Here is a 27,753-nt window from a genome sequence, read left to right as displayed (position 1 = left end):
TTATTAAGGTAAACTATTGCTGAAGGGGTCTGCTGAGACTTTCTAGGGACTATAAGGGTGCCTGCCAGTTACTTCTCTGTGCTTCTGAAATATTATCCTTAAATATTGATGACCTCTCCCATGCTTCTATCTTCTGGAAAGAGAATGTCCCTACCCAGAGGACACTTGGATCTACCATGGTCCATACCTAGATGTGTCATGTCATCACAGGTTTGTATGAAACTCTACTCAGGCTTCTTCACAGAAGGCTTCTTTGAAGTTCCCTTGAAACTCACACTGATCATCTCTGCCTCACATAACTCAACCCATATCATCTAATATATTTCCCTCATACACTTTGCACTGCTCAGTCTCAGTTTATTTCCATATCATTTCCCATCTGAGCTGTCACAATGGGTAGAGAGTTCTGTCCCTGACTATAAATGCAGTGCTTACAGGAGCATGGTCAAGAGGGAGACACGGGAGCTGGGGAGAGGTGTCAAGCATCAGAGTGGTTGCTATGCAAACATGAGCACTTGAGTGTGATCCCTTGTGGCCATATAAGAAGGCCGAGCAAGAATTCACATGCCTGGGACCTAAGTGATGTTGAGGACAAGATTGTGCCCAGTGCTCAGTGGCACTAATCCATCCAAATAAATAGCACCATGGACATTAAGAGAGTCTGTCAGAGAAAATGAGTTAGAGAAAAATAGATGAAAACATCACATCAGATGTTGACCCCTGTCTTCTGCTTGTGCTTAAACTCATGTACACACATTCTCAGGCACATGGATCTCACTTACTTGTGTTTCATGTTCATTTACTTGTTAGTTTTATCACTAGAGTTTAACACAAGGCCTTATACATCTAAAGTACTCACTTTATCATTCAGCTACAACTGATGACCCTCATTTTCTCTTTTGTGCCTCTAAAATCATTTTAGAAACCAAAGAGATGTTGAAGAGTCAGAAAGTTGGGGCCATATTGTCAAAGTAAACAAAGAAAGATTGAGATCATAGCATACACAATATAGGTGCTTCAAGAAACAAGGAGCCAGCTGTGGATGATACTAAGGGCTGAAGAGGGGAAGAACAGAGATTGCTGTGGCATTATATTGGGTCATAAGTTCTTAGCATTGTGGATAAGCAAGAGTCTCACCAGGACATCCAGCTCCATGCTGTCTGCAGGCTGTGTGACCTTCACAGTAGCATCTGTCATAACAAACATACAAGTTTTCCCCTGATGAGATTCCCAGGACATCTCACATCCCCAGACCCCAGTGATATCCCCGATATGGAAGGAGAAGATGTCGGGGGTGAGGGTGCACAGAGAGGGTTCAGTGTCCCAGGCCCTCCTCCACCCCCGTGATGCTGAGATCTCAGACATCTCCCTCCTCCCTGGTCCTCTTCCTCTCACACAAGATTTCTTCCTGGATGGCAGGAGCTGGTGTGGATCTGTGGAAACCAGAGGGTGTCAACTGACAGCGAGGGAAGTCAGGCAGGTGAGGTCAATATTTCTGGGCATGAGTTACCTCTTCTGGAAGCTTTCGCCCTTGTTCGCTGAGTCTGCAGGATGTTGCAAGTCAGTCTTTGTCTGCACTGCAAGGGAGGAAGGAGCCTCAGCCAGGAGGGTTGAGTCCCCTACCTAGCACTTTCAGAAAAAGAAGGGACCAACTCATTGCATGTCTGTTAAAATCTTCCAGGAGATGGAAAAGTCCATACAACAGAGGACATTGCACACATTTCCAGATCTCATTTTGTGTTGAGATGCTACAGAAGTGTTTCTAAGCTAATGTATCCCAATCTGGGCTTTCCCTGGGGCTGATGCTCTGGGCCTCTGCTTAGATAGCCCATAGTGGGACCCACTCCACACTGAGACCCAGGCCTCCCACACCCTACTCACCCCCCTTCCTGTCGTTCTTCTGATGCCTGAGTCTGAGGAAAAGGAAGAGGATGAGGAGGAAGAGCAGGAGGAAGAAGGCCACAGAGACACCAATCACAGCCTTTTGGTATCCTTCCAGTTCTATGAGACAGGGGACATCATGAATGAAGAACTGTAAATTAGAACATATGGTGTGTGACTGAAGAGGCTATCACAGAGCCTTCATGCATCTGGACTAGGTCCTCTGCACATATGTTACGCTTCTTAGCTTTGTGTTTTGTGGGAGACTTCTGAGAGTGGTGGTGTGGGTGCATCTGACACTTTTGCCTCCTCTTGAGACTCTATTCTTCTGACTATTCTCCCTCACCTGACTTGAGGCAAGGGTTTCTGCTGAATATTATGGTATCATGTTGTGCCATGTTCAGTTAATGCCCCTAAGTGGTCTTCTCTTCCTGGAGGAGATGGGACAGGAGTAATGATGTGGGGAAGAGTGGATGTGTTTGGGGGAACTCAAAAGAGTGAAGGGAAGGGAAGTGGCAATTGGAATGTATTGTATTAGAAAAGAATCAGTCAATCAATCAATCAATAGATAAATAATAAAGAACCTACTGTGTGAACACCCAATGTGGACTGTTTGTATTTACTACCTATCATTGTCATAGCCATGTACATGGGACTATCTCTGAACACTTCCAGTAGTTTTCCTGCCCCAAAAGACACCCAGAGAGAAGTTGTATTACTGAGGATTCATACCCAGGTGTCTGTCCTCCCACCGAGTTTCCTACACTGGAGCTAAACCTCATGAAGTGGAAGGAAAGATCCTGAATATTCTGCCCTAGCCCTGTACCAAACTCTGACACAGTGTCACCAACACAGTGCCGAATGGGGCAGAACTATTGCAGAACAGGATTCTAGAGTCTTTCTCTGTAAGTAGATGAAACAGGTAAGACCATCATTTAAAAGAACTTAATGTCTGTGCTAGGGCTCTCCCATTTACACTTGGAGAAACTGAGAACCACATAAGAGAGAGGGCAATTGAAATTTGGTGTGTGACATGTGACTCTCTAAGCAGCAGGGCTCAATTCTGGGTAATGAGGGGGCAAGGCTTGCCACCAGTGATGTTAAATTCCAAAGGTCTCTAGAGATGAGTGAAGTGGACTGGACAGGAGCTATAGTACCTGTCACCCACTCCAAACAAGAATGCACCAACCACATAACTAGCCTGATGCCCCTGAACACACCCTGCAGTGGATTTCTTTCTCAGACCTCTGTGGTCAGAAACAGCAGGGATGAAGAGCTGTTGATCTTGGCCTGACAAAATAGGATGGGGAAATATGGAGAACGGACGCCTGCTGTCGTTTCATGTGTTTCAGCCTGGGACAGATCAAAATGTCACTGTTCCTCAGGATGCCTCTGTTGCTGCCTAGCTTCCAAACCTCGGAGTTTCTGGGGACCATATTGGGATCTCTGCTTCACACCCAGTAGCTTGGTCACCATTCAAGCTAATAAAGGAATGAAGACTCATGGGGACAGAGACTCTGCACACACTCAGGTGAAACGACTTCCCTAGACCAGAATATCTAAAACCTCTATAGGAATGGATTTTTGGACCACAAGAAACTGTGGGAAATTTGTTGGGGGAATGATGTGAGGGAGGCTGCACTTAATATCTCATCTCTTCTCAGTCTTATATCTACACTACACACCTCCAGCACCTCCCACCTTCCTCCCTGGAATATCCTGGACTGCCATGAACAGGGTGAGATAGTCATTAATTGAGAAATCTCAGTTTACTTCTTAATCTCTGCATGGATCAATTCCTATGTCAATTGTCCTGGATTACCCTCTGAGAGCAATGTGGGACTTTAAACAGTTGTACAGTTAATGTGAAACTCAGACTTGAGCCTTGAATAACAGAAGGACACATGCAGAAATCTGAAGATCCATCGCTCTGCTAACTGCCAGGTTCCGTTCTCACAAGACCCCTCATTGGTTTCTCTACCTTCACTCCCACGGTCTGCTTCTGTATCAGTGGGTTAAAGGACCTGTCCTTTCCTTAACTCATCACACATTCGCGTCTCTTGGGGAAACCTGTTTCAGGTTCAGTGTCATTCAACAGAGAGACTGGGGCTTCCTCTGAGACTAGATGCTACAGTATGTCATTACCTTCTGACAACACTTGAGGGTTGCTAACCTCCATCTTTTACTGAGTGTGACAGGACCCACTTGGAACCTGGCTAGAGACAGCCTCCTGCTGTATGCATATTGTAAGCACATGGAGCTGGAGAAAGGCTTATCTTTAATTAAAATCATTCAGTTGTATCTCTGATTTGAGATACATGAGAGGATCACAGAGCCTTCTAATATTACAACATTGTTTGGCAGTGGAAACAGGGTGGTTTATTGTAGACACCTTGGAGAGATACATATGTAACATTAAATGGGTTCACACAGTCTGGGTTGTCCCTCAGACCTGACTAACACATGGGGATATATGCAGAGCACACTTTGATCTTAAGAGTCACATCTTGGGATCCACCTGACTCCAGACTATCCTGTCACCAGTTACCACCATCTCCACGGTGTCCCTGGATCCTGACAAGCCAGCAAAGTTGTGAGAGTGACAGTGATATCAGTCTACAGTGCTGTCACACAAGCGATGGTGAATTTTGCCTTATTGTTGTGATTCTTTTGGAACTGTCTGCCCAGGGGTTCTAGTCTTCTCTCTTTGTGTAGCACATATGTTTGGGTTCCTCAGGTCCTCTCACACCAGATGGTGACAGGACTCTCTGGACTCTCTGATGTGATCACAGAGCCTGGCTCAGCCCATATTGTGGGATTATGAAGGGTCCCAGCAAAAAAAAAAAAAAAAAAAAAAAAAAAAAAAAAAAAAAAAAACAGAAATAAAGGAGGTGCATCTGTTAGGAGAATTGCACAGAGAAGGTCACCATTGCAGGGACACATAAGCTGATCTGCTAAAAACCACACTTTCCCATGGAAATTAAATTGCATCCTAAATGTCAAACCTGGTTTCGGTTCCTCAGGTCAAGCTTTATCTCACATTCTGAGACATTGAGTTCAGTAGCCCTGGCTCACAATGATTCACTACACAAGAGTCCTTTCCTGGGATCCTGTGTCAGTTATAATTACAGCCAAAGGAGTTTCCTGCAGTTCCTTACCTGAGACCAGGAGCTCTAGGGAGTTACTGGGCACTGACCACGCATGTGTGTTGCTCCAATTATAGCCATACTATGTGAACCTCCACCTCTGGTTGGGGGTCACAGGTCCCACTGTGAACACAGCTCCAAATAGCTCAGGGTGTATTTTCTGTGAGGGCAAAGGCCTGGAGAACTTCTCATCTTCCTTCTTTAGAATAAACCTGTCATCTGCCTTTTGTGAGACACACTGAAAGGTCACATTTCCTGAGGTCACCACAGGGCTGGAAAGGGCTGACAGGGTGATTTTAGTGGGGTAAACTCCTAGGAAGAAATTGGAAGCATGGTAAGTGGAATCAAGTGGTAAACAATTTACTCTGTTTTGGAATATGAGGACACACTACAGTGAACGTATTCCTTTCCTCAAGAATGGTGCTAGTGTTGGAGAAGTGACCTCTCACCTGTCACCACCAGCTCCAGAGGGTCACTGCGCTCTGTCCAGCCTATAGATTTGTAGGAGTAACAGCAATATTTCCCTGCATGATGCTTTTCCATGGATGCTATGGAGAACATGGCCTTGTTACCAGGACCTTTGAGAGTTTGACTGTCCCAGGGTGCTGGGCTTCCTTCTTTATACAGGAAATATATTTGGGTTTCCTTGGACCCCTCACACCAGATGGTCACAACATTGCCAGAGGCAATCACAGAACTTGGTGCAGCCCACAAGGTGGGTTTCGGAAGTTTCCCTGCAGGGAAATAGGTGAGAAGCAGAGGGGACTTTGAACAGTATCACAGTAAACATCAAGCATGCTGTTGATCTTGAAATTTACCCTTGATTAGCAAAGGACCAATAATGTCGTGGGAATAGTCATTAGTCTCCTGACCTCACCAAGCCCCAGTCTCACTATGCCCTCCCCCATTTTCTGAACAGTGACTCCCACAGTCTCCATGCTGTGTCAGTTATCTCAGGAGCCCTGATTGCACAGACATATCACAACCCTGGTCTTCACTGGGAACATGAGTCAGGTGCAACCTGATTCCACAGAGAGTCTGAGGCTTCCTCACCTGAGACCAGGAGCTCCAGGACGTTGCTCCCTTCTGACCACACCTGAGGATTATTTATGTAATAGCCATAGCATCTGAAGCTCCACCTCTGGCTGGAGGTCACTGGACCCACTGGAAACTCAGCCAGGAACATCCCAGTGTGCGTGTGTCTTGGGCTCCGAGGGATGGAGAACTTCTGACCATTCTTTGTTAAAATGAACCAGTCATGTCTCTGACTTGAGGTACAAGAGAGGGTCACAGACCCTCCTAAGTTTACAACAGGATTTTGCAAGCCTGACAGCGTGGGTTTGTTGTAGACTCCTAGAAGAAACACACATGGAAAATTAAAGAGGATCACAAAGCCTGAATTGTCCCCCATGGCTGTCCTTTGATGAGATGTACTGTTATGCGGTCTTTTCTTGAGAGTGACATCTGGGGTTAAGATTTCTGGTGTCTTCTCACCTGTCACCACCAGCTCTAAGGGGTCACTGTGCTGTGACCATCCCGCAGAGGTGTAGGTGTAACAGTGATACCGGCCTGCCTGCACTTGTGTCGCAGATGGAATGGTGAATTTTGCCTTGGTGCTGTTGTCTGTTTGAGTCTGTTGGACCCAGGGCTCTTGGCTTCCCTCTTTATATATCACATATGTTTGGGCTCCCAGGGTCGCCTGACACCAGATGGTAACAGGACTCCCTGAGGGGATCACAGAGCCAGGATGAGCCCAGATGGTGGGTTTATGAAGGATCCCTGCCAAAATGTAGAAAAGAAGGAGTTGCATCTGTTAGGAGAATATCACAAAGAAGGTCACATTTGCCGATGACATCTAAAATGATGTGCAGTTACATAAGGACACTTAAAGACCTCACTATTCCCTGGACTTTGAGTTCCACTGTTAATTAGACCCCAATTTCTGCACCTGAAGTCAAGCTGTCCCACAGATCTGTGAATCTGAGTTTAGCAGCTGTGCCTGGAAATCACCCACAACACATCAGGTCCTTTCCTGGGATCCTGTGTCAGTTACAATATCATTCAAAGGAAAGTCCTGTACTTCCTTACCTGAGACCAGGAGCTCTAGATGGTTACTGGGCACTAACCACAGCTGGGAGCTTCTCTCATTATACCCATAGCATGTGAACCTCCACCTCTGGTTGGGGGTCACAGGACCCACAGTGAACAGGGCTCCAAAGAGCTCAGGGTGTATAATCTGTGAGGATGAAGCCAGAGAGAACTTCTCATCTTCCTTCAATAGAATAAACATGTTATATGCCAGTTCTGAGACATACTGAAGGGTCACCTGCCCTCCTGAGGTCACTACAGGGCTAAAAATGGCAGACAAAGTGACTTTGCTTGGGTCATATCCTAGGAGAGAAGAGAAAGCCTGTCATGTGGACTTACATTAAAATCATTTTTCTCCATTCTCATATTTGAGAAAGAAAGCCTCAGTGGACATTTTCCTTTCCTTAATGCAGAATCTGGGGTTAGTAAAGTCCTCTCACCTGTCACCACCAGCTCCAGGCATTCACTTCTTTCTGACATACCATTATTGCTTTTATGTTCACACCAATATCGGCCTGCATGGTACCATTCAACCGATGAGATGAAGAATGTGACTTTGTTTTCAGTTTTTAGAAGGTTTGTTGGTATTGGGTAATCTGGACTTCCTTCTTTGTAGAGAACATATTCCTTGGCCTCTAAGGGCCCTTCACAGAAGAATGTCACCTGGTTGCCAATGGCTACCACATTTCTTGGCACTGCCCGGAGTGTAGGTTTAGAGAGAGTCCCTGAAAGAAAATTGGCACCTGCTTTCCAAGAACTCTCTCTCGGATGTAAGCTCTCAGGATTAGGAATTTTCAGGTATCCCCAGCATCACCCCACACCTCCTGCTCGTTATCTCCTCTGTTCAGGAATTATCTGTGGTCCCCACCAAGGATGTCCAAGCTGGGACAGCTGAGAAGACACTCACCTGCCAATACTGGGATCCTGAAGTCCACACTCAGTCCTGCAATAGAATTACCTGTGAGTGCTTGAGATTAAACAAGAGCAGGGCCTCCACTCCCAGGTCCCTTCTACAACTACTGAGATATCCTGATGGCGCAAATCGTGGTTGTGAGGTGTATTCCCTCATAGAAGAGAATCCTCCCTCCCCATTTGGCATCTCACCAAGATACAGCAGGACTGTAAGAAAGGGTTTCATGGTATCTTCCAGTTGCCACAAGTGTGTAGATGATTGGTCTCCTTTCCAAACACACACAGACACAAAATGTGTGAACTAGGCAGGCTGGTTTCTGCTTCCTGTCATAAGGATGTCTTCCTGGCAGTACCTGAGGAAGAGGAACTGCTCTAACCAGGCAACTAACTCTTCTTTTCTTTCTGGTGCTGTGATGGGATGGGCTCCAGAATGTGGCTTTTGTATCTCTGTGGATGTTTACTTTTTCTTTTTGTTTCTTTGACAGAACCTCTTAAAATTCATGCGGGTCTCAGACTCCTCCTCCTTCTCCCTCAGCTTGCTGTGTGCTGGTATTAAAAGCCCAATCTGATTGTGGTCACTTCCTGCAGAACATCTCCACTGTAACCCTCTATGTCTGCCTGTATGCTCCCACTCACCACAGACCAGGACTTAATGCACAATAAACCTGGTGACTTCCTCAGCCAACACTTTCAGTTGCGGGACTCTGAGGCGATTGGTCTTTTTCTCTGAGTTTCTTCTTGGTTCTCCTTTTTTTTTTATCAGCCCGACCAAATTCATCACCAGTTTCCTAGCCTGCCTGGGAGATGCTTTGGGAATGTTGTATGAACTTTACCTAGGGATACAAGAACAATGCCTACACATGATACATGAGACACCAGTGACAGAAACAAGAACAAGACTCCACACAAACCTAGCTGATGACACAATGAGTTTTATTAGGGTTCCTTAAAAGTGTGTTGTCAATATTTGAGCTTTTTGGTATTCAGTTTTTGGTTTTTGTTTGCTGAGACAGGTTCACACTATTTCGCTCTGGCTGTCCTGGAACTTTACTATGTAGACCAGACTAGATCCACCAACCAGTCTCACAACCAGCTGTTGAAAACAGTGTGCTCCACTATGCCCAGCAATTTTGGAAACTTCTCAGAGGTTATATCCCTGAAAAAAATGCTTTGCCTACAACTTTTAATTGCCAATATTTCTAATGGGGGAGGAGTGGCCTTAGGAGTCTCTATAACATGAAGAAATATTCATGGGGTCGATCTTGTGCATGTGACCTGTGTGTAATCACACTTACAGAGACTCACAGGACAACAGTACTGCCATGCCTGGAGAGCACTGTTCTACAACAAGGGGTGATGCAGGCTGATGCTGCTGGGATCAAACAGAACAAAAGGGACACAAGAGCACCTGATTCTTCAGATCTCCTTGATGAACACACGGGAGAAATCCATGGAAACAGAAAAGGAAATGTGTTATTCTCATGGCTCTGATTTGAGTCTATGCTAAATAATTCCTGATAGATTCATGTCATTTTCTTTCCAACATACATGATTCCCATAGCAACAACCTCTCAGCTGTCTTTTATCTTAAGTGTTCTTATTTTATTGTTCAGAATCCTTCTAGTTTTTGTGAAGGCTGAATTTAAATTAATGCCTGTTCATCCACAAATGTTCATTCCAAGTTAAATGGTGTTTGCATCTCAACTATGAGCATCAGCGCCATCCTGATTGTCTAATATCACCATCATTTTCACCATACTTATGGGTTCAGGAGTTCTTGTGACTTTGATGTTTAAGGAATGATTAACTTTCACACTTTTACAATGTAATTTAGGTATAAGAGTGTTTTGGTCATGTAAATGTTATAGTTAAAGGGCCCCTCTCTGATCTCCTGTTTTGGAGATGGTTACTATATTAATTTTAAACTGTGAAGGTCATCAAAATCATGAGCTGAAAAGCAGAAGTTAAAACTAAAGTTCCCAAAATGCAGAAGGTTCCGTGTTCAAGAAAAGAGGCTATTGAAACAGGGGGATGGGGGAGGGGCTTGCTCCAGCCTCAACTTGATATGCCAGATTTTATTGACTCCACATGGGAGTCCTTACCATCTCTTGGGAGTGGGTGGGGGTAAAGTGGGGAAGGTGGGGGTTAGTGGGAGGAAAAGAGGAAGACAAGAAGGGGGAACTGTGTTTGGTAGGTAAAATGAAAAAAAAACCTTTTAAACAAAAAAATTAAAGATGATTTTGGCAACATGGAAAAAAGAAAAGAGGCTGACATTGATCAGTCCCTGAACCTACTTTTCTTAAGGATCATTGTAGTGAGACTTCCTCCTCTGTGGAGTTCGAGGTAGGGTCAGAGCTCTAAGAGAATGTTGGTAGCTGTGTATGCTCTGTGCTCTATCTGCAGATGGGCACTGCAACAGCTCACATTACTGTCTGGTGCCCACTGTGACACAAAAGTAGATTAATTCCTACTTTTATCCACACCTATATTGTCTCATGTGTAGGTATCACTTTGTGGTAGGATATTTGTACGCTCTGTGGAAAGATTTTGCTGTGATTGGGATAATGAAAAGCTGAATGGCCAATAGCTGGGAAGGAGGTATAGATGGAACATCTGAGCAGAGAGAGAACTCTAGGAAGAAGAAAGGCAGAGTCACAGCCAGACAACAGACACATGGAACAAACTGGAGCTGCAACGTGGAAGAGAAGTTACAACATTATAGGTAGGCAGGAGAGATAGGCAGGAATTCCGGGGAGAGAAAAGAAGAGGAGAGGGAACTAAGTATACAGATTATGCCAGAGAGATTCCAGGAGACTCAGAACAGGTCAAAGCTACAAAATGCAAAAGAAGTAACTGAGCCACATGATATTATGTAGATGAATAAAAATGGGTTAATTTAAATTACAAGAACTTGTTAGGAACAAGCCAAAGATATAGGCTGATCTTTCATAATTAACAAAGGTCTCCGTGTTAATTTGGGAGCTAGTTGATGGGTCAGAGAAAGACTCCTTACATAGGGCATCCAATGTGAAGGCAAGTATTTTCACATAGGACACAAAAAAGCTTTTAAAATGATCCAAACATGGAGCCAGATGTGGCTTCCTAGTCCTGCAGTCTCTTGTTTGACCACTGCCTGCTCATTTGAGCCAGTCAGCACCATGTGCAGAGCTACATGGTGGGTTTAAATTTTCTGTGTTTTCAGAACAAAAGGCCAGACTCCAATAAAGACAAGTAGCCCAGGTGACCCAGCCTTTCAGAATGCCTCTGTTGCAGTTTCCATAAAATTCTGCATCCAGAACAACTTCAAAGCTGCTAGAGAGAGTTCAGTCTCACAGAATATTCCAGCCAGACTTTAGATAAGCCTTATATTTTCCCATCATACAGAGACTGGACAACAGCTAGCTCTCAAGGGACTTGACCATTATCTTAATTTTCTCAGGGTCCCCTAAAGATTACATCACCTGGTACAACAGGAAGCAGTCTAGATAACACAAAACCCATGTTTCCAAGATGTGAGGTAGGTGGTTTTGTCATTTGGTGGTTCATGGATGTTTGCCATCATTTGGGCAGTTGGTTGTGAATTATTACTGGTCATAGAAATGAAGGAAACTAAGCAATGGAGGTCAGATTCAAGGATCTGTTTATGAAAAGAAAAAAGGGGTATATGGAAATGATAGGATAAATGGATAGATTACTGAAACTATTTTTGGTCTAAAAAGCTCTCAAATATTTTAGTCTCAAATATTTTAACTTGGTATGGATTTTTGTAAATTGATACAATTTTAAAATTATTTTGCTACACCGTATATATGTTTCTACTCTTCTTTAAGGTATTTGTACCTATGCAACTCATTAAAATGTAATTTTTAATTAAAAATATAGGTTAGTAGTTCGTTATCTATAGTAATCAAACTTGTAGTCACATTAAGTATGTTTTCAAGGTTATATATATTTAGATAGATAGATGGTCTTCAAACATTACAGAGACCTATAGAATATGGAACTTAAGATGTTTAATAATCTAAGGATTTTCATGACAGTGAGACATGTTAGCTCCTGGCAGCACCAATATACTTTGAAAAAGGATCATGGGCATCAACGAATCTACATATGGAGTTTTCTTTGATTGTGGCAAGTTTATCTACTGGGCAAGAAAACCCTTGTCTTGACTGCTGACAGTATGCTCTCTAACTTAGACAATCAGGACACAAAAGAAAACAAAATTCCTGCTTTTCAGAAATGTCAGATTTTGCAAGGCTATAGGCTGAAAATGGATGCCCCAATGGTGCAGAGAAATCTTGGTGTGAATGTACAGGCAGCCAGATGCCTTAATTATTTCAATAGTTTTGGAAGATGGAAGTTGTCTGCTTTGCATATCCTGTTTACTCAGGTAATATTTTATCCTTTGTGAGTCTCTGATGGGCATCAAAGACTAGATAGTTCTAGTTACAACCTTCCTTGTTAACAAATTCAAGGAAACTTATATAAAAGATGAAAAGTTTATAATGTTGGAAAATATGAAAGCTTAAATTGTTTATCTAAGATGTTTTTAGTTCTAAAAATAAATTGTAAGGATGGCAATACAAGTTATAATAGAAGGTAGATTACGTACAAAACTTTGGACTCATCAAGATAAGATAGGTAATAGAGTAATTTGTCTAAATTTGCCAAAAACAAATAGACTGGACTTGGTAAATGTAATTCTTACTTGATAATTGTTCTTTTTTATACAATTTTAGTATTAGACTTAAAAACCTTTTATTTAGACAAAAGTGTGAAATGTGGGACATTTGAACATTGTGTGAAGATATATTGCTATGATTGTTGTAATAAAATCCAGAATGTCCAATTCCTAGGTAGGAGAGATAGACCAGACTCCCAGGCAAAGACAGGAAGATGAGACAATTGAGTCATGAAGGAGATGGCATCGAGATGCAGATCAGATTGTTCACACAGATGGAGAGAGATAAAAGCTTCATGGTAGAATTTAGATTAATAAAAATATGGGTTAATTTAAGTTATAAGAGCTAGTGGGACAAGGATAAGGTAAGGTCCAGTTTGTATCACTAATAATTATTTGCATGCCATTATTGGTGAGCTGATAGCCCAAAATTCTGATTGCATAGTTTAAGTTTTTTCCTCTCTTTTTTTCTTATTATTATTATGAGATTTTCTATGCATTTTATGTAACTATTACAAATTCACCTCTCATCTCTCCTCCTGACCCCCAACCTTCTCGCCCAACACACCCATCCTTCACACCTCTTCCAAGGCAAAGTCTCCCATGGGAAATCAGCAGAGCCTGGTACATTAAGTTGAGGCAGATCCAAGCCACTCCTTCCTGCACCAAGGCTGTGTAAAGTGTCTCACCATAGGCACTAGGCTCCAAATATCCGGCTCATGCACCAGGGATGGGTCCTGATCCCAATGCCTGGAGGGCCCCTAAACACTTCAAGCTAAGCAACTATCTCATCTACACAGAAGGCCTAGTCCAGTATCATGGGGGCTCCTCAGCTATTGGTCCACAGGTCATGCATTTCCAGTAGTTTGGCTAGTTGTCTCTGTACATTTTCCTATCATGATCTCAATGTCCCTTGCTCATAGAATTACTCCTCTGTTTCATCATATGGACTCCTGGATCACGGCCTGGCACCCAGTCGTGGATCTCTGGATCTGCTTCCATCAGTCACTGGAAAAAGGGTTCTATGATGACAGTTAGGGTATTCAGCCATCTGATCACCTGAGTAGGCAGGTTCTGTCACCCTCTGTACTACTACCAGTAGTTTAAAATGAGGTCATCCCTGTGGATTCCTGGGAACTTCCCTAACACTCTGTTTCTCCCTATTCCCACGATATCTTCATTTATCATGTAACTCTTTCCTTTCTCTCCCACTCTCTCCCTATTCTGGCTTGAATCTCTCATTCCCCTTTGTTCTCATCCTCCATCCACTGCCCTCCATTATCCCCCCACTCCCAGTTTGCTCATGAAGGTCTCATCTATTTCTCCTTCTATGGCAATCCATGGATCCTTCCTAGAGTACTTCCTGTTAGCTAGCTTCCCTGAAGGTATGCATTGTAATCTGGTTACCCTTTGCTTTACATCTAGTATCCACTTATGAGTGAGTACATACCATGTTTGTCCTTCTGAGTCTGCGTTACCTCACTCTGGATGTTATTTTCTATTTCCATCCATTTGCGTGCACACCTCATGATGTCACAGTTTTTTACTGCTAAGTACTGCTCCATTGAGTCTATGTACCACATTTTATTTCTCCATTCTTCAGTTAAGGGACATCTAGGTTGTTTCCAGGCTCTGGCTATTATGAATAATGCTGCTATAAACACTGTTGAGCATGTGTCCTTGTGGTATGATTGAGCATTCCTTGGGTAAACGCCCCAGAGTGGTATAGCTGGGTCTTGAGGAAGATTGATTCCCAATTTTCTGAAAAACCACCATACTGATATCCAAAGTGGCTGTACAAGTTTGCACTCCCACCAACAGTGTAGAAGTGTTCCCCTTGCTCTACATCTTCTCCAACATAAACTGTCTTCAGTGTTTTTGATCTTAGCCATCTGAGAGTTATAAGATGGTGTATCAGCATCATTTTGATTTTCATTTCCCTGATGATCAGGGATGTTGAGCAATTCCTTAAATGTCTTTCAGTCATTTGAGATTCTTCTGTTGAGAATTCTCTGTTTAGCTCTGTACTCATTTTTTAATTGGATTATTAGGTATTTTGATGTCTATTTTCTTGAGTTCCTTATATATCTTGGAGGTCAGTCCTCTGTCAGATGTAGTGTTGGTAAAGATCTTTTCCCATTCTGTAGACTGTCATTTTATCTTATTGACAGTGTCCTTTGTTCTACAAAAGCTTCTCAGTTTCAGGATGTCCCATTTATTAATTGTTGCTCTCAGTGTCTGAGCTACTGGTGTTATATTTAGGAAATGATCTCCTGTGCCAATGTGTTCAAGATTACTTCCTACTTTCTCTTCTTTCAAGTTCAGTGTAACTGAATTTATGTTGAGGTCTTTGATCCACTTGGACTTGAGTTTCATGCATGGCAACAGAGATGGATCTATTTGCAATCTTCTACTTTTTGATATCCAGTTATGACAGTACGATTTGTTGAAGATGCTTTCTTTTTTCCATGGTACAGTTTTGGCTTCTTTGTCAAAAACCAAATGTTCATTGGTGTGCAAAATAATGTCAGCATCTTCAATTCGAATTCCATTGGTCAACATGTCAGTTTTTATGCCAGTATCAAGCTGTTTTTATTACTGTAGCTCTATAGTAGATCTTAAGGTCAGGGGTGGTGATGCCTCCAGAGGTTGCTTTATTATACAGAATTCTTTTAGCTATCCTAGCTTTTTTGTTTTTCCATATGAAGTTGAGTTGTTGGAGACCGACTCTGGACAGCTGTGTCTTGAACCTTGTGTTACCTGCCATGATTTATCAAGCCTCGTGTACATAGGAGGCTTTTAGTCTAACCTAGGAATGTAGGATTAAATAAACCTCTTTAAATCAGCTAGCTGCAGGGGCCTGGGACCAAAGCGACCTCCTGCTGACCCTCCTTAGGAATTTTCTTTGTCCTCTCCTCACTCCTGCTCCCCCTCCCTACCTGAAGCCCTGTTTATAAGCTCTAACACCCAGTCAATAAATGAGACCTTGACGCAACTCAGACTGACTCTGTCTTTCTTCACGCGCTTGGTCTCCTTTCCCTCTCACCCCCCATTGATTAACAGGTGGTCCCTCCTGGAGACCCTCGAATAACCTGGCCTGCTGGACGGGTCAAGTGGCGCCCGAACGTGGAGCTCGAGGCATGGTGGCTCACTACTGGACGGCAAAGAGAAAACGGGGTCTGGCCAGACTCACTAGGGTAGAGGTGCCCCAACAGCATCACTCGTGCACCGTGGGCAGCCTTGAGGTAAGTGCCGTTCATCAATCAATGGGTAAAGTACTCTCTAAAGAGGCTTTCTTCATTAAGGAAATGAAGATTTCAGGGAGAGGGGAATAAGAGTCAAAAAGAAAGAAAGAAAAAAGATTTAATTAAGTTTTTCTGTTTCGTGGAAGAAAAATGTCCCTGGCTGGTTATTAATGGCCCGGGCATCCACCCTTTGACGTGGAATAAAGTTGGAAAGGATATCAATAGCTTACTTAAGGACTGAGAGAACATCCTCGATTCATTCTTTAGTTTCTATGGAGTAATCAGAGATGTTTTAAAGGATTCAGAAAAAGATAGTAGGGTGTCACATCTTCTGGCACTTGCTGAGGACCTATTACACGATGTGTCCATCCCAGAAGACGGTAAGAGTGAGGTTGCCACAAATCACACTGAACAAAAGACCAAAAGACCCACCGGGACCCTCAAGGGTCCAGAGGGTTATTGACATCTACCGGTAAGAGCGCTCTCTGTCTTGTCTCTGTCTCTGTCTTGTCTCCTTAAGTTTTGTGCCAGTCGACTGATTTGTACTTTGCAGGCTCTCACTGGGACAGACGTGTCTGGACAGTGATCCTGGGAGGGAAAGAGAGATGTCTCATTCCCTGATTTGGGAAAGGGACCCCCTAGTCCCGAGCCATTTGGGGCCACCTCAGAGGTGACCATTTGATTTTAGGAGTCTCCTCCAGGGAGTGCTCAGGAGAGGAGCATCTTTGGGTACCTTTCCCCATGGTGGGAGGAAGTGCCACTTTGTATTTTGTTCCGGGAAATTGTTAGAGCCATTTTGTGGGGGGTTTTTTTGTATATTTTATTGTGGTCATTGTTACTTTACACTCTGTTTCTCTTCCAAGAAATAAGGTACATGTCTGACTGACAGGGATATGAAAGCCCCCTGATGTCTGTTTGATCAAGGACAGAGATCCTCGAGTCTCGATTGTTTTTGGTGTGACTGAGCCTGGAGGGTCACTCTCCACAGAGCACATCAGGCTGTCATTGTTCTTGGAGCTTTGTTGGTTGTCTCGTTGGGGCAAAGTTTTTCTTTCGTGTGCCCTTGGTCTTGTGTGTAGTGTGTTAACTGTTCTCATTGTTGACTTGACTGTGACGGACGCTATGGGACAGTCCCCTTCTTCTCCACTAAACCTTTGCCTAGCCCACCAGAAGGATGTGCGAGCCACAATCGAAGGGCTTGCTTGCTGTGAGTGAGGCCATCATCATCTCAGTGCTGATGTGCCGGTACTTGGATTGTCTGTGTAAATGTCATCTGTTTCTGCTACTCATCTCCCTTATTTTCCTGGGGGGAGGAGAGAGAGGCACAGCGAGGGCCACCTCCCTCCCTCCCTAGCTCTCTTGCCATCAGGACTGCAGGCAGCTGGCTGCTCTCACGAGGGTGGGGGTTTGTGCTCTCAGTACAGGCGAGCTAAGATTCTCATGTCCTGCTCTGGACAGGGCAATGGCTGCCTGCAACTGACAAAACTGTGTGAACACTGAACAGAGAATCTGACTTTAGTCAGAGGAGTTAACAAAAACTTTTTTTTCAGGAACACTGGCAGCCAAGGACATACTTTATGACCACTGCTCCCCCTCCCTTCCTTTACTGTGATAACTTCAAAGTCTCTTCTGCCAGCCAGGAATTTCTCTTGTTAACCCTTCTCTGTCCTGATTGCGAAACCTCAGTAACCACCCCCCCCAACTTCATCCCCTACAGACAAAGAGAAGCTAAAACCCGGATTCCTAAATGTAGATAAGAACTTAGACGCCTTTTTCCAGGTGGCTTTATCAACTACAGAAACTTAAGAAAACACAGAGTTAGGATATATGACCATCTGACAGAGACTAAGTGGTCATAAAACATCCTAAACTCCCCAAACTCCCCAAACCCAGGAGACAGCTCATAAAACCCCTAAACACGGTTGCTAAACAAATGAAAAATAAAGATAACATGAAAAACTACTGATATGAACCTAAAGAGGGATGCGGGCGGTGGGAGATGAATTATGTGGTCTGTGCTAGCCTCACAAAGAAAGGCGCGCGCTCCTTCCAACCTCCCTACTGTGTGGGTGAGAGAGAGGTTTGGAATGAGCCCCCCTGCTGAGGCTTGTAAACTTCATTTGAATAAACCTTGCTTTTGTATTCTGTACCTGAGGTCTCCGGTGGCTTCTTTGGAGATGCGATCTGGACATAACACTGATATTGCTTGAAAAGGAAATGTTAAATTACCAGTTCAAGATACTAGGAAAATTATGCTTTTGTTTCCCCAGGAAAAGTAAAAATTTACATGGGTTTTGGTCATTTGAGTTCAATGTGTTACAAATACTTGCCATCATTTAAGAAAATTGGTTTCAAATTATTGTTGGTTAAAATAAAAGTTTAAATAAATGATTTTTTGACTTGAGGAAGCAGTTTAAGATATAAAAATTTAAAGGCTTAAGCATGTCGTGAGGGTTTGAAAAAAAATATAATAAAACTTTAAGGTCTAACTTTAAACTTTAAGTAAACATGTTTCAGATTTCTTTCTCTTGCTATTCTGCTGTTTCTTGGAGACTCCAAAGGGTCATAGTTTTAAAAATGTCTGTCTATTCTACAGGTATGAATGAAAATGTGGCCACATGTATGTTTGGTTTTGAATGTCTGAGTTTGCATGCATGTCCTCTGTGTCAAGGAATACAAGTTAATACTAGTCATTTGGCTATCCAGATACTAGTTTAAAGCATAAACGGTTCTATTTAAATAAAAACAAACTGAAAGGTATATTTGACTAACATATCTATAGGAAAACAAATTAGCCTGGTCATTGTTACCAAATTTAGAGATATTTTCAAGATCAGGCCTAGATTTGTTTGGCTCAGATACATTTAATAGATAATGGTCCTCAAACCTGTCAATGATCTGATGAATATGACATTTAAATTATTTGATTAAAAACTTACTATCAAAAACAGAGACTCCTAGCTCCCCAGCTCCTAGCAATGACTCCCAAGGTATCCAAAGAAGATATGGAATGACAAGAAGATGCCACCTGAATTGCGAATGACACTGACCACAGGGCAAGATGCCCCAATGCAACACCTGCCTCCAGGACCCAGCCCAGACTGTGGACAAGTGGTAGGACACTGTCAGTCTTCTGTGTCCCTATTCCACAGAAAAGGTACTCTGCCTTATGGGCTTGATGGTGGTAGAAGATTGATGTTGTTCTGACTGGTACCTCCAACGCTATAGAGACCTGGGTAGGGATTGATCACTGTAATTTATAGGATTGGAAGCTTCTTGGTCTGCACTCAGATATAGTTTATCCTTCTCAGATTTCTGATAGTACTGATGGCTAGGCTAGCTCTAACTTTGTCAGCATGGCAGCATCAACCAGATCCTTCTGCAAGGCCATAGCTAGCCTTTTAGCTCATTTTATAAGAAAATGTTCTAAGATGTAAAAATTTAAATAAATCATAAAGGTTCGGATATGAGTCCAAAATGAGATAAGTTTCAGATTACTCTCCTGTTCTATGGTTCAGAGCTTAACATTTAGGAGTCCTGATGAGCTGATAGAGCAATGACCACTTACTGTTCAGTCACAAGCTCAACATTTTGGATTTGTTTTAGATGTCATCTAGATATGTCTAAATGTAAACCTAAAAGTGCTTCTCACCAGGCCAAAAATCTCTGTCTAATTCATACCTGGCTTTCTGGACAGAAGAAAAATGCCCAAACCTATACTTCTTGTTGGGACTCAAAGTTGTATAAGTCTACTTCTGCTGTTTTACAGATACCCATTATCTGCTTTGTCTACAATATGGATTTCAGTACAGATTGGTAATACTAATGTATCTGAAACTTTTATGTCATTCTGCAAAAATGCCTCAAAGGATCAAAAGAGTCCTAAAAACATAGATCCACTCCTCAGAGGTCGAAAGAACTCCAGATAAGTATTCCTAAAGATGTTATTTTTCCTCTCTCCTGGTCTTGGGATTGGTGCTTTCCCCATTACTAAGGGTATGAACCTAAGGTTTCAAATAAGATCATAAATTTTAACTTCTGTTCCTAGTTTAAATCTGTCTCAACAGATTTCTACTTGGCTGGCAGACACCTCCAAGTTTCAGTTGCTGACTCCACCACTCCAGACGACTGTGGACTCCGGACATGCTAAAGGCTAACGTGGACCAGCCCAGCTAACATGATTCTTCTCTGTCACTATGGTGTCAGGCAGCTATATGCTACTGACAAATGCCCCCTGCCCAGTCTTTGACCAGTTTTTCAGCCTTTTGGGGGAGGGGCCCTGATAATGACGCCCCAATGCCAGCTTGAAGCAGTTCCAGAAGAGAATACATCGTCCCATTTTCCTTGATCAGAAGAGGCTGAGATGCTGGGTCAAAAAAACTCCCTGGCGCCGGGCGTTGGTGGCGCACGCCTTTAATCCCAGCACTCGGGAGGCAGAGCCAGGCGGATCTCTGTGAGTTCGAGGCCAGCCTGGGCTACCAAGTGAGCTCCAGGAAAGGCGCAAAGCTACACAGAGAAACCCTGTCTCAAAAAAACCAAAAAAAAAAAAAAAAAAAAAAAAAAAAAAAAAAAAAACTCCCTGGCATAGAGACAAGATGGCTAATTATACATGAACTATGCATGGCCATTACAGGCCATGAGTTACTAAAATAGGCCATGAGTTACCAAATGTAATGCCATAATTTTAAGATTAAAATTTGCCCAAAAGAAAATGGGGGAATGAAAGACCCTAGCCCTTCAGGCTTATACCCCCAAGCCTCAGGAAAAGAAAAACTTCAAGCACCAGGAAATGAGAAACTAAAAATCTAGTTCCAAGGGCACCCTGACTTAGCCATTGTTGGAATCTCCCCTGCAACCATATAACAATGTAAAGAGATTTCTGTTAAGAGATGTGCTCAACTGTGACTGGGATAGTTGCAGGTGTTCCAGGAAGGACCACTGTGACCTTTGTGTAAACCCAACTCCCGCCTTGATACCCCCACCTTGAGGTTTCAGGAAAAATGTACCTGTTGATGCAAATTACCCGTCTGTGATCACTCTGTACCCAGACCATGATCTTGTGAAACGAAATTGTATGGGAATTGTAATCTTGTGGATTTTTCCTTTATAAGCCTTTTTGGGGCTGCAGTAAGATGTGGCTCTTGCTCTTAGGAGCAGGGTTTGCCCTTCTATATAGAAGCTTTAAAGAATCCCCTTGGCTTTCTACCCTGATCCCCACCCTCCTGGACCCCTGATTATTTTCCTTCTCCTTCTCATTACCTTTGGTCCCTGGGCCTTTCAGCAGTTGACTCGGTTTATCAAAAATCAGATTGATTTGGCCTTACCACGACACGTCTCGATTCCTTATCACAGAGTAGATTCCGAGGAGGCCAGCCAGGAGGCCCATCAAGGACTCAGATTAAGTGTCCTAAAGCCCTAACGTCCCCACGGTCTTGCTAGAGAGTACTCAATGACGGGAATAATACAGGGCCCACGCAGGAGACAACAGCTTACAGAGGTCGTTGAGACTGGCTCAAAATGGCACCTGCCATGCGTGGGAGTCCCCCTGTATAGCCTAAGACAGAGGCTCTCTCGGACCTCCACAACCCCGATCACATGGACTTGGTCCATTTTTGAGAAAAGAGGGGGAACTGTTGGAGACCGACTCTGGACAGCTGTGTCTTGAACCTTGTGTTACCTGCCATGATTTATCAAGCCTCGTGTACATAGGAGGCTTTTAGTCTAACCTAGGAATGTAGGATTAAATAAACCTCTTTAAATCAGCTAGCTGTAGGGGCCTGGGACCAAAGCGACCTCCTGCTGACCCTCCTTAGGAATTTTCTTTGTCCTCTCCTCACTCCTGCTCCCCCTCCCTACCTGAAGCCCTGTTTATAAGCTCTAACACCCAGTCAATAAATGAGACCTTGACGCAACCCAGACTGACTCTGTCTTTCTTCACGTGCTTGGTCTCCTTTCCCTCTCACCCCCCATTGATTAACAGGTGGTCCCTCCTGGAGACCCTCGAATAACCTGGCCTGCTGGACGGGTCATTGAGTATTGTTTTTCCAAGTCTGTGAAGAATTGTGTTGGTATTTTGATGAGAAGTGCATTGAATCTGTAGATGGCTTTTTGGTAAGATTGCCGTTTTTACTATGTTAATCCTACCTGTCCATGAGCATGGGAGATCTTTTCATTTTCTGATATCTTCTTCAATTTCTTTCTTCAGAGACTTAAAGTTCTAATCTTACAGGTGTTTCACTTCCTAAGTTATAGTTACTTTAAGGTATTTTATGCTATATGTGGCTATTGTAAATGTTGATGTTTCTCTCATTTCTTTATCATCCCATCTATCATTTGTGTATAGGAGGGATACTGATTATTTTGAGTTAATCTTGTATCCTGCTACATAACTGAAGGAGTTTATCAGCTGAAGGAGCTCTCTGGTAGAATTTTTGGAGTCACTTATGTCCATTATCATATTTTCTCCAAATATTGAAATTTTGATTTCTTTTTTTCCAATTTCTGTCCCTTTGATCTTCTTTTGTTGTCTTATTGCCCTAGACAGAACTTCAAGTACTATACTGAATAAATATAGGGAGAGTGCACCGCCTTGTCTTTCCTGATTTTAGTGGAATCACTTTGAGTTTCTCTCCATTTAATTTGATGTTGGCTTTTTATAGATGAAATTCTAAAAAGTCTTATTAAATAAGAAACACAGAGCCAAATACAGAGTTAAAAGCCCAAGAGATCAGAGCACTTGCGAATAGCCGTTAGCATACCACTCACTGCCATCCTTCCACTGAGAGATTCTAATATCTGATTTGTCTTTTTATTGCCTTTCTGTTCTGTCTTCTCATTGGCTCTAAACCCAACCACATGACTTCCTCGTCACTGCCTGTCTATACAGACCTCCAGGTCTTTATGGTTGGTACTGGGATTAAAAGTGTCACCACTTGGTTGTGTCCTTGAACATACAGAGATTCTGCCTGTCATGTGATCAGATTAAGGGTGTGTGCCACCACAGCCGGATTTCTGCTAAATGGCTCCCTTTTAGCTCTGATCCCCAAGCAACTCTATTTATTAACATACAAATAAAATAACATTTCAGCACAAATAAAATATCACCATAGATGTTGGCTTGCTGTAAATTGCCTTTATTATGTTCAGGTATGTTCCCTGTATTCCTTTATCATGATGGGGTGTTGGATTTTGTCAAAGAGTTTTTCAGCATCTAATGAGATGATCATGTGGTTTTTTTCTTTCAGTTTGTTTATATGATTTATTACATTGAAAAATTTTCATATGTTGAAACATCCTTGCATCCCTAGGATATTGCTTACTTGGCTGTCATGGTGGATAATTTTTTGATGTGTTCTTGGATTCAGTTTGCCAATATTTTATTGAATATTTTTACATCAGTATGAGGGAGATTGGTCTGTAATTCTCTTTCTTTGGTGCGTCTTTGTGTAGTTTGGGTATCAGGGTAACTGTAGCAGCATAAAAAAGAGTTTGGTATTGTTCACTTGGTTTTTATTATGTGGAACAATTTGAAGAATATTGGAGTTAGTTCTTTGAAAATCTGGTAGAATTCTGCACTGCAACCATATGGTACTGGGCGTTTTTTTTTGGTTGGGAGACTTTTAATGACTGTTTCTATTTCCTTAAGGGTTTTTGGTCTATTTAAACAATTTATCTGGTCTTGATTTAACTTTGGTATGTGGTACCTATCGAGAAAATTGTCCATTTATTTTAGATTTTCCAATTTTGTGCAGTATCGGTTTTTGAAGTATAACCTGATGATTCTCTGGATTTCCTTGCTGTCACTTGTTAGGTCTCCCTTATCATTTCTGATTTTGTTGACTTGGATGCTCTTTCTATGCCTTTCTGTTAATTTGGATAAGGTCTTGTCTGTCTTGTTGATTTTTCTCAAACCAGCTCTTTGTTTCATTGATTCTTTGCATTTTTCTCTTTGTTTCTATTTCATCCCTCGATTTGATTATTTCCTGGCATTGATTCCTCCTATGTGAGTTTGCTTCTTTTTGTTCTACAGCTTTCAGGTGTGCTGTTAAAACACTAGTGTGATATTTCTCCATCATCTTTATATAGGCACTTAGTGCTATAAATTTCCCTCTTAGCACTGCTTTCATAGTGTCACATAAGTTTGACTATGTTGTGCTTTCATTTTCATTGAATTCTAGGAAATCTTTAATTTCTTTCTTTATTTCGTCCTTGTCCCAGTGGTAATTCATTTGGGAATTATTCAGTTTCCATGAGATTGTAGGCTTCCGGTAATTTTTGTTGTTGTTGAAATCTAACTGTAAGCCATAGTGGTCCAATAAAATACAGGAGGTTATTCCAATTTGTTTGTATCTGTTCAGATTTGCTTTGTGACCAAGCATGTGGTCAATTTTAAAGAAGGTTCCATGGGGTGCTAAGAAGAAGGTATATTCTTTTGTGTTAGAGTGGAATGTTCTGTAGATATTTATTAAGTCCATTAGAGTCATACCTTCTGTTAGGTCCCTTATTCCTCTGTTAAGTTTTGATCTGGCAGACCTGTCCAGTGGTGAGAGTGGGGTGTTGAAATCTCCCACTACTAATGTGTGTGGTTTGATATGTGATTTAAGCTTTAGTACTGTTTCTTTTACAAATATGGGTGACCTTATTTGGGGCATAAGTGTTCAGAATTGAGACTTCATCTTGGTGGATTTTCCCTGTGATAAATACGTAATGTCTTTCCCAAACTCTTTCGATTGATTTCAGTTTGAAGTCTATTTTGTTGGATATTAGGATAGTTATACCAGCTTGCTTCTTTTTATAGTTATTTTATTTTATTTTATAATTTAATTTAATTATACATATCAGCCATGGATTCCCTTGTCCTCCCTCCTCCTCCCCCATCCCCCCATTCCCATCTCCTCCAGGGCAAAGATTCCCCTGGGGATTGAGTTGAATCTGGTAGATTCAGTCTAGGCAGGTCCAGTCCCCACCTCCCAGGCTGAGCAAAGTGTCCCTGCATAAGCCCCAGGTTCCAAACAGCCAACTCATGCACTGAGGACAGGACCCAGTCCCACTGGCTGAATGCCTCCCAAACAGTTCAAGCTAATCAACTGTCTCACTTATCCAGAGGGCCTGATCCATTTGGGGGCTCCTCAGCTATTGGTTCACAAAACTACAATGGAAAAAAGAAAGTATCTTCAATAAATGGTGCTGACATAACTGGATATCAACATGTAGAAGGCTGCAAATAGATCCATATCTGTCACCATAAATCTAGTTTCTCTGAACCTGATAGAAGAGAAATTAGGAAATAGTCTTAAATGCACTGGCTTAGGAGATCACTTCCTAAATATAATACTAGTAGCACAGACACTGAGAGAAACAATCAATTAATGGGACCTCTTGAAACTGAGAAGCAGGCGGGCGGTGGTGGCACACACCTTTAGTCCCAGCACTTGGGAGGCAGAGCCAGGCAGATCTCTGTAAGTTTGAGGCCAGCCTGGACTACCAAGTGAGTTCCAGGAAAGGTGCAAAGCTACACAGAAAAACCCTGTCTCAAAAAACCAAGAAAAGAAAAGAAAAAAAAGAAACTGAGAAGCATTTGTAGAGCAAAGGATACAGTCAACAAGACAAAGCAACAGCCTACAGAGTGGGAAAAGGTCTTCCCCAAACCCACATCTGACAGAGGACTGATATCCAGAATATATAAGGAACTCAAGAAATTAGACATCAAAACACCAAGCAGTCCAATTAAGAAATGGGCTATAGAACTAAACAGGGAATTCTCAACAGAGGAACCTCAAATGGCTGAAAGACATTTAAGGAATTGCTCAACATCCCTAATCATCAGGGAAATGCAAATCAAAATGACTCTGAGATACCACCTTACACCTGTCAGAATGGCTAAGATCAAGAACACTGAAGACACCTTATGCTGGAGAGGATGTGAAGCTGGGGGAACTCTCCTCCACTGCTGGTGGGAATGCAAGCTTGTACAACCACTTTGGAAATCAATATGGCACTTTCTTATTAAATTGGGAATCAATCTCCCCCAGGACCCAGCTATACCACTCTTGGGTATATACCCAAGGAATGCTCAATCATACCACAAGGGCACTTGCTCATCTATGTTCATATCAGCATTGTTTTAATAGCCAGAACCTGGAAACAACCTACATGCCCTTCAACTGAAGAATGGATAAATAAAATGTGGTACATATACACAATGGAATACTACTCAGCAGAGAAAAACAATGGCATAATGAGGTTTGCAGGCAAATGGATGGATCTAGAAAAAAATCATCCTAAGTAAGGTAACCCAGACTCAGAAAGACAAACATGCTATGTACTCACTCTTAGGGGGATACTAGATGTAAAACAAAGATGACTAGACTACTACTCACAACTCCAGGGAGGCTAGCTAGAAAACAGGACCCTAAGAAAGACACAGGGATAACCCAATGAAAGAAATGGATGAGATAAAATTGGAGACAAAGGAAGGAAATGAAAGAATCAAAAGAAACCCAAGCTAGGATTTAGGATGTGTGTGTGTGTGTGTGTGTGTGTGTGTGTGTGTGTGTGTGTGTGTGTGATATGTAACAATAATAACTAATAAACACAGGTCAAATATAAGAAGGAATGAAAGAAACAGAGTAAGAAAAAGAAGAAAGTGTGTAGAAATGATTTCAGTACAAACTCATATGAAATCACCAAAAAAAGTTAAATTTATACATATATATAAAACCATATAATATTGTAGATGTAGTTCTGTAATTATAATACATGGTAACATAAATATAGCATTATATGTATATGCATAAATATATAAATTACCATGAAATTTTAAATATATTTATTGAAGGAAAGAATTCTTTGTGCAGAAAAATTGTAAAAAACTGGGTGCAAATAAAGATCAAAACACTAAACCAAGTAAATGAGACACAGAAAGATTAACACCATGTTTTCTCTCATGAGATTATCATTATTATACATATATAAAATCACATAAAATGCATGTACCATATACATACCTATTCATTTATTACATGATAATATGAAGATCACTGAGTTGATCCCAGATTAGCAGAAGGAACACTGGAGTCACATGAAGACCCATCTATGTTCTAGACACCCATGTTTCATTCTCACTGCCCTCCCTCCCTTAGTTTCTGTATCTTGGGTCCTTTTGTCTTCATGCTCTGTGTCAACTGGATTGAGAGCCCTGGATCTCCTAGATCCTTTTCAGAGGCAATATCTTTCAATAGACAAACTGGGCTGCCTTACCTGACACCAGGAACTCCAGAGGGTCACTGGGTTCTGACCACACCTGGGGTTTACTCAGGTAATAGCCATAGCATCTGAATGTCCTCCGCTGTCTGGAGGTCACAAGCCCCACAGAGTACAGTGCCTGGAAACTGCCATTAGAGTATATGTACTGTGAGTCTAGGGTCCAAGGGAACTTCTGTGGTTCCTCCTTAGTCAGAGCAAACCCATCATATCCAAGCTGTGAGACACACTGGAGGGTCACATTCCCTCCTAATCTCACCACTGGGCTAGGCAGGGCTGACAGACTGGGTTTTCTGTAGAGTCCTTAGGGGAAAAAAGAGAGCATCCTATTAAATGTACCAGCACCTCCTGATTCGGGATGACCAAAGCACATCTCAGAGAGAAGATACATTCCTTGAGAGAACCTTGGAAGGGAGACCCTGGGTTTTCACTTACCTATCACCATTAAGTCCAGAAAGTCACTGCACTCTGACAAGCAACAGAAAAGTGAATAATACAGTCAATAAGATGTCTCATATATTTGGTCCAAGTCAGAGAA

The 27,753-nt window shown here is 42.3% G+C and overlaps 2 protein-coding genes across 4 annotated transcripts in view; both read right to left on the bottom strand.

Moving 5' to 3' along the window:
* LOC102922245 (leukocyte immunoglobulin-like receptor subfamily B member 3) overlaps positions 1 to 27,753 on the bottom strand; it is a 195,309-nt gene that overhangs the window by 109,894 nt on the left and 57,662 nt on the right. For both annotated transcript variants that reach the window (XM_076568753.1, XM_076568749.1), the window contains exon 14: positions 1,138 to 1,190. In XM_076568753.1, the coding sequence (XP_076424868.1) occupies positions 1,138 to 1,190 (53 nt within the window). The remainder of the gene's footprint in view (positions 1 to 1,137; positions 1,191 to 27,753) is intronic.
* LOC107399350 (leukocyte immunoglobulin-like receptor subfamily A member 5) lies at positions 6,842 to 8,356 on the bottom strand. 2 transcript variants are annotated; one of them, XM_076568846.1, is made up of 4 exons: positions 8,220 to 8,356; positions 8,023 to 8,058; positions 7,556 to 7,840; positions 6,842 to 7,418 (listed from the first exon to the last, which is right to left on the bottom strand). In XM_076568846.1, exons 1-4 carry the CDS (start codon positions 8,251 to 8,253, stop codon positions 7,048 to 7,050), a joined length of 726 nt encoding a protein of 241 aa, XP_076424961.1. In that variant the 5' UTR covers positions 8,254 to 8,356; the 3' UTR covers positions 6,842 to 7,047. The 2 variants fall into 2 exon arrangements, with proteins under 2 accessions (XP_076424961.1, XP_076424969.1); XM_076568854.1 differs by having other exon boundaries at positions 6,842 to 7,263.

The sequence above is a fragment of the Peromyscus maniculatus genome, chromosome 1, assembly GCF_049852395.1.
Source record: "Peromyscus maniculatus bairdii isolate BWxNUB_F1_BW_parent chromosome 1, HU_Pman_BW_mat_3.1, whole genome shotgun sequence".
NCBI classification, from domain to species: domain Eukaryota; kingdom Metazoa; phylum Chordata; class Mammalia; order Rodentia; family Cricetidae; genus Peromyscus; species Peromyscus maniculatus.
This window is presented reverse-complemented; position numbering and strand designations above follow the sequence as displayed.